At 39.1% G+C, this 15,281-nt stretch overlaps 1 protein-coding gene across 3 annotated transcripts; it reads left to right on the forward strand.

Moving 5' to 3' along the window:
* Window positions 1–5,678: 5,678 nt before the first annotated feature.
* On the forward strand, window positions 5,679–15,281 carry tbx20 (T-box transcription factor 20; the record flags this gene model as incomplete). 3 transcript variants are annotated; one of them, XM_080426296.1, is made up of 7 exons in its annotated part: window positions 5,679–5,808; window positions 6,796–7,030; window positions 8,144–8,308; window positions 8,924–9,032; window positions 12,738–12,896; window positions 13,478–13,584; window positions 14,801–15,281. In XM_080426296.1, the coding sequence occupies 7 exons, from the start codon at window positions 5,679–5,681 to the stop codon at window positions 15,279–15,281; spliced, it is 1,386 nt and encodes a 461-aa protein (XP_080282422.1). The 3 variants fall into 3 exon arrangements, with proteins under 3 accessions (XP_080282422.1, XP_080282423.1, XP_080282424.1); XM_080426297.1 differs by having other exon boundaries at window positions 13,478–13,554; XM_080426298.1 differs by having other exon boundaries at window positions 13,478–13,554; window positions 14,840–15,281.

The following is a 15,281-nucleotide window of genomic DNA, read 5'->3' on the forward strand; positions in this document are numbered from 1 at the left end:
AATTAGCACCAGGAATCAGCTTCAAAAGAAACAACGCAGCATGAAGCTGCTCTAATTAGTCATATGAACCGAGGCAACCACCCAACTGCTGCATGCCACAGGCTCTGGTGAGGAGGAGGATGTGCTGGGGTGCTGCTTTGAGACAGTGCATGTGCGCACGCGTGTGTGTGTGTTGAGTGCTGCTGAGGGTTGACTCATTTCAGTTCTTAGCAGTAGCCAGGTGAGTGAGTCTACACTCTTGGAATTTTGTTTCACATTCAAATTAGATTGTTTCATTTCTATGGTGTCTGCTGGATGAAAAAGAAAAAAAGAAAATAAACTCTGCCAAAGTAGGAGAGGGGAAATTCATGTTTTCAAATCTCTGTTAATGTTATGTCAACTAAATGATTGCTGCCCGTGTGTTTTTGAAGATAATCAGGTTCAGGAAAGTTGTTTAGACATAACTTTCATGGAGAATAAATAAAATAATGAATAGAGAGAGACATGATGTTGGTTTAATATTTTATGCTTCCAGTTTAGTTTTAGACAGTTTAGTCTGTCAAATAAGGCACTCGCTTTATTACTATCCATCATGGACTTTATCACTGTTTTTAACCCTGAAAGGACAAAAACAAATTACTGAGCCCTTCCTTTGAATTACCAAGCTCAAATAAAATCTCTTTTGAAAATGTATATTTAAATATGGAACTTTGATTGATTGAAGTGTTGACGTTTTTATTGACATGAACATACATGAACATTTTTGTGCATAATAAACACAAAAAAAGCTGAAGAGCTTATTTCCATTAGTCCTTGAGTGTAATGTGTAAGTGTGAATGGGGTTTTATGTGTGGGCTTATGTTGGGGTTTATGTGGGCTGGTGTGGTGGTCTGATTCCAATACAACGTATTCTTCAATCCCATGTAGCCTATACTGATGGTATGGTTCACAATCGTAAAATGCCACCAATTTCCACCTTGGGGGGGAAACAAATCTATCACTGTATAATTATTTATTATTTATTTATTTTTTATAAAATTGGTTTGGTAATACATAAGTAATAAATGAGTTTCTATCACTAATATGTTTCTCAGCCTCAAAAGGGCATGTAAATTGTATATGATAAGACATCTTACCAATAAATCATTTTATGGGATTAATCTAACCTAATTTTCTCCTAAGTCATGGCCATGAACAGTGAAAGTGCTATATATTCTTTAGGTTATTATCAGTCCTTGGGTGACAATATGATAATTCTACCATGTCGGTAATGTAGACATAAACTCTATATCTATAAAACCTGCTGCCCTCATTATTTCAAAAGCCTGTAGTGTTTTCAACTATAGTTCAACTTGTATTAGCCTACATTAAACGGTGTCGTCTCGTATTCCTCTTTGCCCCCTTCAACCCTACACATGCGAATATTGAGATGTAATATGCAGCAGCACCTGCGATAATGGGGATTTACATTGACAAAAACAGACACTTGGATTAAATGTCTCCCTGTAGGCAAATAGTCGCCCCTGCTGTCTGCTCTTTAATCTAGTAAAATATTGCCAGGGAGGTGAATGTGTCGGGTCGGGTGTCGGTCACGACAACAGCCATTTCATTATTGTGGTCCAAAACGTCCCGGGATGCAATTCAATCAAGTGGCGATTATTTTTCCTCAAATTCCACTCTACTGGGAATTGGTTGTCGTTTGTTGCTGACCTTTCGCGCTGTGTCCATTTATCCGACGAGAAATAATTGTTCAGATCGTTTCCTCGTCATACCCCTGAGTGGTGTGGCTTGTGGGCTAACAGAATAACCAGGCTATCACCTATCCTGTTATCGTGACACTGAGAATAGAGGTTTGTTGCAGGAAGAGCTTTGCAACAGCAAATGGGATGAGAGCGGTCGAGTGATGGAGGAGACCGACAACGTCAAAGCCAAGTGTATTTAGAATATACAGGCCTCACATCGCCTAAAACCGTCTGATCAAAGTTCTTATGATGGTGAATGCACTTTTTTAAATTCATGCCTGCCCTATAGTTCCACATAGCCTACTATATCTATAAAACGAATACAAAATTGTTGCCATACGTAGGTTTGATTATTATTGTTAGGCCTATAATATATAAATTGTATTCGTTTATTAATATATTCAATTATTATTATTACCATCATCATCACCATACAATGCTAGTAATTATTAATAACCAGTGATATATCCTAATTTGATTGTAATTAAACAAAGCATAGGCACTGGTCAATCAAATTCTCGTATAGGCCTACCGTTCAAACTAGTTGAGCCTGTAGTAGTGTAGTCGAGTATGTGATTTCACTTCACACATATATAGCCTATTATGCTACAAAGAGAACACCATGGTGGACCTTGAGATGTTTCCAAATCAGCTTTAAAGGGCCACGGGTCCAATCGACAACTAATCTGTCCTGGGAATTTGGCTCGTAAATATTCTTTACATTGATATTAACCTGAAAGGGGATTTTCGGTCTGTGGGTGGGCCTGCATACAGTTTCCACAGTTAGATGTGAGAAACAAGACAAACAAATCGGTCAACAATTACTAGTATTTTAGATTATTCTATCTAATCCTACACACTAAAAAATGCTGTTTCTTTAAGGGGTGGCTTTTGGCCGCCGGTACACACCGGGCCCCAAAGTGTGAATAATATTCGGTAAGGAGTTACGCTAAGTGGGAAAGCTTTTAGCACATTATCCACTGGCAATTGCAAGGTAATCTAATTTGCCAGCACAGGTCCCTTATTAAATATCTGCAGCATCGGATTTGCATTCGGGAGTCGCCTGTAATGGGTTTAGTGGCCCGTGGATCCCCGGGCTTGTGTTTATGTAAGCACCATCTCTCTACAGGAGAGTGAGTGACATTGAGGATGAGAGGAGATCCACTCACTCCTGCCTCACACGAAAGTCACGCGTCAGCGGTTTCCAAACACAGGCAATATGCATGTATAGCTGTAGCCTGCATGGCCGATATGCGACAGTGCGACAAGTGCTACAGATCCACCCAGGATGGGGTTGAAGAAGGGCAAGGAGAAGCTGACAAAAAAATTGCCGATAAGATCTAAGGCAGTGGTTCTCAAACTTAAAAATGGCAAGGTCTCCCCTTAACTCTGACAGTTACAGACTGTTTACAGGCAATTTAGAACCCCCTAAACTGGCCTAAAGGAGAGAGTCCCATTGAGGACCACTGATCTAAGGTCATGTTATAACAGGCCTATGGCCACGTATGGCCAGGCCTTATATGTTGTGTTAGTAGATTCTTGACAATCAGATATCATAGCAAAAAAAAACAACACTATATTTCAGTGTGTCGGCTATAGGGATCAGTGTTCAATCAGTTATTAAATCACTTCAAAAATATTGTGGGCTATAATAGCAGGTTTGCTTTAGCCCACTGTTTCCCAAACGGATCCTTTTTCGGGTCACGAGTGAATATCCAAATTGTCATTAATTATCAAAAATAATTTCATGAATAAAATAAGAAATAATCAAATAAATTCCCTAAATTAGGTTTATTTATTTTTTTTAGTAGTGAGAGAAATCAGATGTTTGCTCGGGACCCAAGTTGTGACTTGGGTCCCGAGCAAACATCTGATTTCTCTTTTGGGTCTTGAGCTGAACAGTTTGGGAACCACTGATTTAGCCATATTCTCTAAACAGTTCTGAGGCTTATTATTATGTCACCTAATATATGCGAGTTTGTGTCGCGGCGTGCGTGTGTGCTACTGTGCCTATACGTGCTGTGTAGTAGCCTATGGTGCGCGTGTGCTTGCGTGTACGCAGCCAGTGCTTATAGCTAACGTTCCACTTTTTGTCTGCAGTAACAGCCCTGACTCAGTGAGGGGAAAACAGTTGGATAATAAAGCTGTGCGCTCAGATGGCCTGATGTGACGTCTAGACAGGATCTCAGTCCCTATCAAGTTAAAAGGGAGTTCTTGTTCATTCCAGTCTTTACAGTTTGCTTTGATATAAAATCAAACGTCTAACTATACAGACGGGTAAGGTTATTTAGGCACGTGCATTTGCCTAACAAACAACGGTAAATATTCGTCTGTAAATAAAATATTCAATACAATAGGTGCCATAAATAAATGTCACGAATCTCCATTGATAATAATAACAACAACAACAATGATAATAATAATAATAATTATTGTTGCTGTTGTTATTATTATTATTATTAAGTAATAATAATAAATAATTATTATCTAATTATACACGCAAATAATAAAAAAAACGTTTACCAAGCAATGTTGTGGCTCGTGCATAAGCCCTGGGCTGGGCATGTGGTTCCTGTTATTTAGTGAAAGCTGGGGGGGGGGGGGGGGGGTAGAAGGCACAGATTAGGGGCTCACTGGTGTGTGTCATAGAAGGGATTAACCCAGGACTGCTGCCCCTTGCACTCAATAAGGCTCCAGTGTGTGTCTGTGGCACAGTCTCTGAATACAGAGAATATTAACCAGGGCAACAATAATATTCTTACACAAGTGCATGAGCTGCAGCATCACCTGACGTCTTGGAGAATGCAGTACAACAAGCTGATAGGCTACTGTATAGGCCTGCACTGCATGCGGGTAATACTTGAAGGCTATACATTACACATACAGTAACATCATCAGTGGTAATTTAACTCTAAAACTTTTTTAGACACTCAGAGTTCAATTAATAGTGAAGGGCTTTGCATCCGACACGCTCCTTGCCAAAAAATACATGGCTGTCTCTTGTGTTCAATAATGTCCTCACGTGATTTGCAATATAATATGGTGCAATCAATGCCACAGAACTGCCTTGTTCTTGTTGTCATTTCATGATAATCACCTGCTGTTTGCGACAAAGTGCGGTACGAACAAGCCTAATAGTATATAGCCTAATAGCAGTGATGGAAGAAGTAGCCTACTCACATTTTGTAAAAAGTAAAGTATCAATATGCAGAAGGTCCCATTTCACAAGTTTTCAAATGTATAAAAAAAACTTTGAAAATAGCAGATCTACAAGCTCACAAAGTTTTCAAATAATTGTAGTGGAGTAAAAGTACAATATTTGCCTCTGAGATGGAGTGGAGTGGAAGTAAAATTATTTAAATTTGGAAATACTCCAAAGTAAAAATACGTCAAAATTGTACTTAAGTACAGTACTTGAGTAAATGTACTTAGTTACACTTTACACCACTGCCTAATAGACATGCATGGGCAAAGTTGTTTTAGTTGAGAAACATTGATCGATAGCTATATCATGTTGCAGCCATATCAGTTTTTGCGGCAACGTGTAGGTTGGAGAGGGAAGAGAAGTTGTATTTAATTGGTTGTTCGGCTGCTATCAAGAGTTACTATTCTGTCTGTTGCACAGTGGAAATGTGACGTCGATGCCGACGTAGCGATTGGTTGTGCGCGATAGCGATGGAGGGGGACTGGAATTAAGAGGAGGACCAAGATCCAATCTCAATGACCATTTGGCTCCAGAGCTGGAAGCCTATAGGAAGAACGCGATGAAGCCAGCCTTCTAACGATGCAACAGACGAGCAACAGGAGACCAACGTTGTAAATCCTGATCATTTAGCTTAACATTATCCGAGGTCAAGGGAAAGAAAATTGCGCAGCGTTTTTAGCCGGGGACGCTAGAGACGAAGCGAGCGGTTCGAGCTTTTTGGAAGATCATTTTCAGTTCTTTTTATTTCCATCATGGAGTACACCACGTCCTCGCCGAAACCGCAGCTCTCATCTCGGGCAAATGCATTTTCGATAGCCGCTCTCATGTCCAGTGGGAAACCCAAGGAGAAGGAGACGGAGGAGAACACCATCAAACCTCTCGGTAAACTTATACGAGGCCAGCGGTTCAAACTGCGCGACTCAAGTTCAGAGTTTAGATTAGGCTATATATTTCTAAATAATAGCTTTTTAAAATTCTACAACATACCACAATATATCAGGCTATTTATTTAAACAGCTATATGTTGGGCTAGCCGATGAGATGGTTGACGAAGAAAGTCAGATCACGGATACAGGAATAGCCTGTTGTATATCTTTCTTTCATCACTAAACTTTCCTAAAATCACTGACTGTAGGCCTATGTATGGTGGTGCATTTAGCCGTCAGAATGTATCTAACTCTTGACATTAAATCAAATGTAGACTAGCCTAATTTGCTAGACCAATAAGCCTAATCCGTTGTGTCCAATCGGACACAACGGATTCAAATGACATGTCCACTATATCTTCCATATCCTGTTTTCATTTTAATTTCATTGGGTCAGGTAGGCTATAGATACATTTTAATTCTAGACAAAGCCTCACATATTCACGGAGGCATAGGATAGGCTACTCATTTAAGTTGCATTTTTAACTCAAGTTACTTTGTACAATCAGATTATTTTGTTCATGGTGCACTGTCATTTTTATTCATTTAAACTGAACAAATTATTTTCCTGACTGCCATTTATGAATTATTTTATTTTATTATTAGTCTTATACAAAATATCATGTTCATTTTTCTTTAAATGATAAGCCTATTCCCTATGTATCAATTGAGTAGGCTATAAAATAATAGAAATAGAAATAATAATAATAATAATAATAATAATAATAATAATAATAATAATAATAATAATAGGATTATAATAATATTATTATTATTATTATTAATAATAATAATAATACTCATCATCACAATAATCATAAAAATGTTATTAGTCACAGATAGGCTACAGTTCTGCAGCTTCTCAATGGTTTATTCTATTCACATCAGTCATCACAACTACAAATGAAAATAAACAGCTGTTGTTGTTTTTGCCTCTCTGAAGAGCAATTCGTAGAGAAGTCGTCGTGCAGTCAGGGTCTGGGCGAGCTGTCATCCCTGGACGGACACGGAGACTTCAGCGGGAGCGCGCCCACAGTGTGCACGGAGCCGCTCATTCCCACCACTCCCAGCGTCCCCAGCGAGGAGATGGCCAAGATCTCCTGCACTCTCGAGACCAAGGAACTCTGGGACAAGTTCCATGATCTCGGCACTGAGATGATCATTACCAAGTCTGGAAGGTAAACATTCCCGCCCCAATAAATGATGCTAATTGTGTGTGGGTGTATATGATATAATATGAGGCCCATTCTACACAAATATCTTCTAAATCCTGATTCCTAACAGTTTTTTTTTGAAAAAAACGTATGTTGCTATAATATCAGTGGTTCTCAAACTTTTTCATGTCAAGGACCACCCAACATTATATATATTTGGCCACGGACCCCCATCTCAAAATATTTTGTTCCAGGGAACCCCTACAGATTTGAGTTACAAATGTTCGCTTTAAAATATAATAATTAAGATTTGCACTCATGGTGCTCAAGGTGCGCACTCGTTACTTTAATAAGTCGTGCGTCATTTTATGGTTATAGTCATACTGAACCATGACAGGTGACAGGTCATCGCCTTTTTTCTTTTTTAGTTTCTAAAATTTTAATGTTCTATTTCACGAGTGGATGTCTTCAGGTATAGCCTACATATAATTTAACCAGTAACACACATTGTGCACGCTATAGCCTACTGAATATTATATCAAGTTATTAGGCCTATGAGACAAGAAAAAACACTTCTCAACCAGTGGTCCTCCGGGGACCACCAATGGTTCTTGAGGGGGTTCCAGGTGGTCCCCAGCTAAATGATGAAGAGTTGGTAACCAAATGGTCCCTTATAGATCTTTAAGTCTTGAGAGTGTAAAATGAAAAGGGTCCATTTGGTTTCATATTACTCTCTCAAGACGTCAAGAGTTACATTATTGTTAAATATCTGCATGACTTAATTAAAGAATTGTTATTTTTGATTATTTTGATCCTATACAGCATGGAATTGTGGACGAAATCGTATCCAACGATAACAAAATATTCTAAGTTTTGAGAGGCTAAATCTCATCAAATGGTGGTCCGTGGCTCAAATGCCGAATTGAATAAATTGAAAAGGGTTGAAAACCACTGCTTTAGAAAGACAAGCTTAAAAAAAAGACGATTCATGGGGAAAAGGAATGTGGGCTCAAAACACCATAATCTTTTGTTTTACTCTTCCCGAGATTATATAGCCTAAATATTTCTCTGTAAAGGGAGATCGGTGGCCGGAGTCATGTTGTTAAGCAGCCTGTCCTCCCCTCTCCCCTCCAACAGAAGAATGTTCCCCACCATCCGCGTGTCATTCTCCGGGGTGGACCCGGACGCCAAATACATCGTTCTGATGGACATCGTCCCGGTCGACAACAAACGGTACCGGTATGCGTACCACAGGTCATCATGGCTGGTGGCGGGGAAAGCGGACCCACCTCTCCCGGCAAGGTGTGCAACATTGTTCCATATATCCACCACGCCACACCAACACTAACACACTCCATTTGAAGGATTTATATAGGCTTGATTCTTATCAAAACAAGAATCGTCTAAAAAGGTGGTGTGGATACCTTTAATTGTTAAAGGGATAGCTCACCCCCAAAATGACTTTTTTTATATCGATTAGTCACTCATGGCCATGGAGACTTGAATGCATGGATATTTTGTAGTTTTTGTCGCATTCCTATAGCCAATAATTTGATGACCGGCAGCGGTGATACCGGTCCGCTGGTCATCAAATGATTGGTTTTGGAATGCGACAAAAAAAAAAAAAAAAACATGAATTCAAGTCTCCATGGGGTGACTAATCTCGATAGATAAAAAGTATTTTTTTAGGTGAACTACCCCTTTAATGTAGCCTATTGTATGTTTGTAAATCAGGCAAAACGTCTTCAGGCAAACATTTCAAGTTCAGCACTATACGCGCAGTCGCGCACTAATACAAATGTGTTGGTTTGATTGTGTACTCTTTGGTGGAGTATATAGGCCTATTATAGCATATATTCGGTTGGACGTAGCCTAACTATAAATTAGATTTCATTAACTTATTTTCCTATTCCACAGATTGTATGTGCACCCCGACTCGCCATTTACCGGAGAACAGCTCCTAAAACAAATGGTGTCATTCGAGAAAGTCAAACTCACAAACAACGAACTGGACCAACATGGACATGTAAGTTTATATGATTTTCTGTAGCTATGGCAACACATCACAAAACATTTGGGCTTAGCCATTGTGTAATGGATCGCCTATTTAGTTTGGTCTGATGCCCATGGTTATTTCCGATGAAGTTTTGAGTAGGCTACGCGCAACATGCAAGCCTATACGTTGGATAGTCAGAGATATAGAGATAGACATCAGAGATATGGCTTATTTGCAATGGTGACACGAATTTCTAATTAGACTACCATATTTTAAAAAAAAAGGCCAACTCATAAGTATCATCCCTTTATTAAACAATCTGAGCAATTTGCTCTTTAAATCCCCTGTCACTTTTTAAAGATTTGACTTCCACTAATTGGTAAGATTAGGATATTGTAAAAATGACATCGAATACTTTTCATGAAGTAACATTTTCCTGCCTTTGTCCCTTTTGTGTTTCTCTGACTTTTTTCATTTTCAAATGACAATCGAAAACCTGCCATCGTTTAAAACAAAATAGCTTTAATTAATGAAGATATCAATACAAAAGGAAATTAAATAATTGATTGTCAGTAAATAGCCTCATACAAAAAATACAATCTGTTTAAAAAAAAGCATTTGACCTGACCAGGTTTGATACTGCATGTCACTTTTATATTCGACTGGAATATAACTTCCTGACAATAGTAGCCTATAAAATAAATCTGCTCAAGAGTGATTTCTCTGCTACAAAATAGATACAATAAAATGTGTTTGCATCTAAACAGTATACATTTTATATAAATTACGCTTTAAAAAATAACTGCATCCCCTGTATTTAAGGCATTACATTCAATTAGCTAAAAAAAAAGAAATGTAATCATAAAACAGACATTTTATTATCCATATAAAACAAAAGTAAACCATATAAAATGATAACGACATTATAACATAGTTTTTAATGTCTGAGTCTAAGTAAAACCCCCTCTGCCTTTCAGGGGCAAAATAAATAAATTAGCATTGTGAGCTTGTAGATCTGCTATTTTCAGCAGGTGACACTGGGTTGCACATGAATCTTTATTGTGTACATGAGGTGTTGATATGTTATGTTAACTATAAAATAATAGTGAATCACATATTTGATGTATGTGAAAAACATGAATATTATTCTCCACCTATAGCTTCCTGGAAATTTATATGACAACAAAATAAATCTCAGCCCAGCAGCCAAATATTTGTCTTCAAATGTAGTGTATAGTTCAAGAAAATATTCTTATATTATACTTCAAAACAATAATCTATTTTACTGATCTTTAAGTTGATCAATCCTTCCGATCTTTTCAACCCCAAAAAATAATTAATATAAGGTAAACTCTATTCCTGAATATAATTCTCACACCACTGATTTTAAATCATAATAATAATAATAATAATAATAATAATAAAGTGCAATGAATCTAACCAAGGAGACTTCATGAGTCAGAAAACACAGACAGAAGTGACTGAGAAAAGCAAGATTAGCTGACTTCTTGTCTAGAGCAGAGCAACAATCCCTGATAACATTGTTTTGATAGAACATAACATTTACTTTCATCTATATGACACAGTAATGCCTTAGATAATTCATTTATTCACCTGAGTCATTAACTTCCTATGTCTCTGAGTCAGAGAAATCATAAAGGGCATATCTTTGGCTGAATCTCATGGATAAAGTATCACTGTGTTCACTATTGTTACTACAGACAGTCTTTATTTATTTAATCATGTATTTACACTGAGTCGCTAGCTTCTTATAGGTTAGCACATGATGTGACTAAATTAAAGACAATTAGGGCATCCTGGTAGATAACCGGTTAGTGTGTCAACCGTGTAACCGGCACAAAGTCCCCCTTTTGATTCCAGACTGTGTTGACCCAAGTTGTCATCTCTCTCTCTACACAGGGTTAGGTTCTACTCTGCTTGTCCTGTCATGAATATATCACAAATGCTAAAGAAAGAAAGAAAGAAAGAATGGCAATGCATTTATTATGCAATATGAAGGTTATATTTATTCTATAAAGACACTAGATTCCTGCGTCTCTCTAGACTGAAAGAAGTGTCCACTGTACAGGGCAGGGCTGAATTCTTGGCTGGAGCATTGCTGTCTATAACGCTGTATAACAGAATACACCACAATGTGCTTCATTATCTCGGAGGAAAAATAATAACGCACTACTCGCCAGAGTCGCTATAACTTCCCATAGAGGGAGACCAAAAAAAAAGGATAATTATTTTCCGTAGCGAGGTAAAATATAGGAGTAAGTAATAGAACACAACACAGCCTTTACTATTATGTCTATGACAATACAGTCAACCACATAGCTGAATTATTACTGTCAAACAGATAAACGGAGCCATGGTCTTCATCAGAGCGAGCGGCGGAGGGTGAATGTCTTACACGTACAGTGATGCTGTAGTGTTAACATGTTTATCTTTTCACACTCTTCTCTCCCTGCATCCTACTCCTCCCACTCTGCCACTCTTCTGGTCATGCCAGCTATAGCTCTGCCTGTTTTTTTTCCACTCCTTGATAGCATATGTCTCTCTCTCTTCTCTGTATCTCTCTTTAGTTTTTCTCTCTCTTTCAGTATAAGGCACTCATTCCTTTCTCTAATTATTTTATTCTCTCTCACTTCACCCACGTATTTTCAGATTTACAGCAAGACATTCACTCCTCTCTCCTCTGCTCACTCGGATGAAAACCATGGCTTCTTTATCTGTTTGACAGTAATAATTCAGCGTGGCTGACGGAGGCATTGGGATGTCTGAATAATTGCATCTCTCTATTAGATGAAATAGGTGAACAATAAAAAAAAAAGAGGAACCATTCTGTAGTGAAAAGCATACATTTCAGTCTTTATATTTTCCTTTTTAAAATTGAAATAATTCAAATAAAATTTCATTAGCTTTCCTTCTAAAATGGGTGCTTGTCACCAACACTGTCCACATTGGGTTGGTTCCACTTGGAATGGTCTGATGTCTGACAGGATCGGGGTGGATTTACTTAAAACATTTATTTAAAAAAACGTCGCAAACTGGAGGCATTTGATTTTAAAGCTATCCATAAATGTTATGTCAATAATTACCGAACGGTGCAGCAAATTTCTCAGTGGAAGAACAGGGACACCACCTCCAACTACTGCAGATGAGCTAGGCTAGTTATAATTATTGAATTAACATACTCATTCAAAATAACATTTTACTCATTAAAATAAGACTTGGATCGTAGCTTTAATTACACAATATATAACTTAGGAAGAATCCTCTGCCATGAAAGAACCAATAAGTTTAATTTTACATTTTGAATTGATTGAAGTGAAAGTAAATAGACTCAAACCTTGATGCATCACTCATAGGGATTTTTGATGTATTGGATGGATAAAAGCATCCATCAAACTGATTACTATCCATATTATTTATTATTTAAGGCATATATCCTTATTATTGTGTCTCTCTGTCTCTAACTGTACTTTATCCATATTATTTATTATTTAAGGCATATATCCTTATTATTGTGTCTCTCTGTCTCTAACTGTACTTTATGAGCCATAGTATACTGTTCTTGTACTGTAGTGCCTATAATTAGGTGTTTTCCCTGTACTGGGTGCCATTGTGCCTTGAGACTCTTCATTGCCAATATGACTACAGTGAATATCTTTAAATATGTGTATTCCTGCCGACAAATATACTGATTCTGATTGTCAGTATAATTTGCAGATCATTCTCAACTCCATGCACAAGTACCAACCACGTGTCCACATCATTAAGAAGAAGGACCACACCGCTTCCCTGCTCAACTTGAAGTCTGAAGAGTTTCGCACCTTTGTCTTCACTGAGACAGTCTTCACTGCAGTCACAGCCTATCAGAACCAGCTGGTGAGCCACTTTAAAATCCTGTTTATGGATCCATTTGGTTCCATTTATACTCTCAGGGTGTACAAATCAGAGGTCTTCACCACTAAATGATTGTTATCAGAGAGACGAAATCAACAAACCTTCTCAAATAACCCCAAAATTAAATTGATTCATATGTATTTTTGAGATTATTCAGCAATTTTCAGCCTTGTTAACCTACACAGTACATACACATACATGTAGCAATTTACAGGCATTTAGTAAGTGCAGATGCTCTTGAGCAACTTGTGAGATCGGGGAAAAAATGTAAACCTAAAAAGGAGTATATGACAACGGCACAATATCTGTCTTTATACAAATGTTAAATGTTAAAAAGTTAAATAGAAGGACCTTTTGAGCCAGAAACATTAAAGCTGACCTCCTTTGTGTGCCTAAAAGCTGTACATTCTCCTGTACCAGATTAAGACAATGATACTGATACAGGAGAGTAAAAAATACAAAGAGAGGGTGGGGGAGAGCAAGAAAAAGTTTATGTATGCATTAGAGAGAGAGAGAAGAGAAATGGCGTGTAATCAGTGCATGGGGGCCTATGTGTTTTCCAGATAACCAAGCTGAAGATCGACAGTAACCCGTTCGCCAAAGGCTTCCGGGACTCCTCGCGGCTGACAGACATGGAGAGGTACAGGGAATTCTTGGTTCTCCAATGTTTGTTCATTTCTGTCCCCAGAACCTCTGATAAGATAAACATTGAATGACCATGTTTGTGTGCGTGCAACTGGAATGGGAGTGATGAGTTGGTTTGCGCCGACTGATAAAAGCTATTCATTAGTAGATACACAAGTTTAAGAGTTTCTTGCGCAGCTTTAGCCATGTGTGTTTGTGTGTCCACATGGGAGGTGTTGAGAGAGAGATGGTGGATCAGTCACCATGCAGTTTTCAAGACTTTCCCCACAGACACGTACACATACACATTATGATATACACATACATACATGCATGCATTGCACAAGTGCACGAGCACAAGAGTGCACACACACACACACACACACACACACACACACACTCAAAGGAACAATCGAAAAGATTTTATGTCCTTGGCGAGAAAAAAAAAAAAAACACTTCTCGTAATTCCTGATTCCTGCACTATGCTGCCAAAATCACCTGACAGAATCAAACCATCAGCCCATTCCCCTCAATCAAACACCCAAAGTCAAAGACTGCCACAACAGAACCAGACAAACAACTCCTTTCTCTCTGTCTCCCTCCCTCTGTGCCATTCTCTTTTTGAGGGCTGTGAATTAGATCTGATCAATTGATCTACAGGGAGCTGCAGAAATCACATTAGTCTGGAGTCGGCCACTGCACTAAAACACGGTGTAATTCAATTGGCTGTGGTGACTGATTGAAACCAGCTTGCCCCGCCCTCATCTCCCCCCATTCCCTCCTGCCCTGCATTGTAGGGACCGGGGTGGCCTCTGTACCAGACAGGCCCAGCGCTGATAAAAACACACACATTTGTACTGCTTCGCTGACAGATATTGCACTTTCCTAACCTAATTGGTGGGAGGGGGGGGCTAATGTGGACGCATGGCTCTTATGATGCAGACCACTCCTTGCCTCCTCTCTGTCCAACCACACACACACACAGCCTCCCCCACAATTTCTGTCACTGTGTTTAAAGGCCTGTCTGACAAGACTCAAATGAGCTAATGTGTTTTTCAGAAGAGTGTGCATGCGGTGTACAAAAACATCTATGCAGTCTACAGGGCATATACAAATAACATATTTCGATGCATATTTCGATGCATATTTGCTGTAGTTTATTAGTATTAAAAAATGGTTTAGCATTGGCTAATGTCTACTGCTCAATAATAAAATATAGCTTAGCATAAACACATCAAAATGAAAATCTAAAATGAAAGCAGAGATATATTTTGGGTGTCTTTGTTTGGCTTTTGCTGCAGGGAAAGTGTTGAGAGTTTGATCCATAAGCACTCGTACGCACGGTCGCCAATCCGTACGTACGCAGGAGACGACGACATCCTCGGAGAAGATGGACTCTCGGCACACGCCAGGGGTATGGGCTCAGCGTTCACCGCCTCAGACAACCTCTCCCTGAGCTCCTGGGTGACCAGCACATCTGGATTCGGTGGCTTCCAGCATCCCCAGTCCCTCTCAGCCATGGGTTCCACCTCCCTGCCCCACCCCATCCAGGGATCTCTGCCCCCCTACAGTCGCCTGGGCATGCCCCTGACGCCCACCGCCCTGGCGGGTACCATGCAGGGCAGTGGGCCCTCCTTCCCTTCCTTCCATATGCCTCGTTACCACCACTACTTCCAGCAGGGCCCATATGCCGCCATCCAGGGACTACGTCACTCTTCCACGGTTATGACCCCTTTCGTATGA

Source organism: Gymnoscopelus braueri (genome assembly GCF_963280865.1).
Source record: "Gymnoscopelus braueri genome assembly, chromosome: 4".
In the NCBI taxonomy this organism is placed as follows: Eukaryota; Metazoa; Chordata; class Actinopteri; order Myctophiformes; family Myctophidae; genus Gymnoscopelus; species Gymnoscopelus braueri.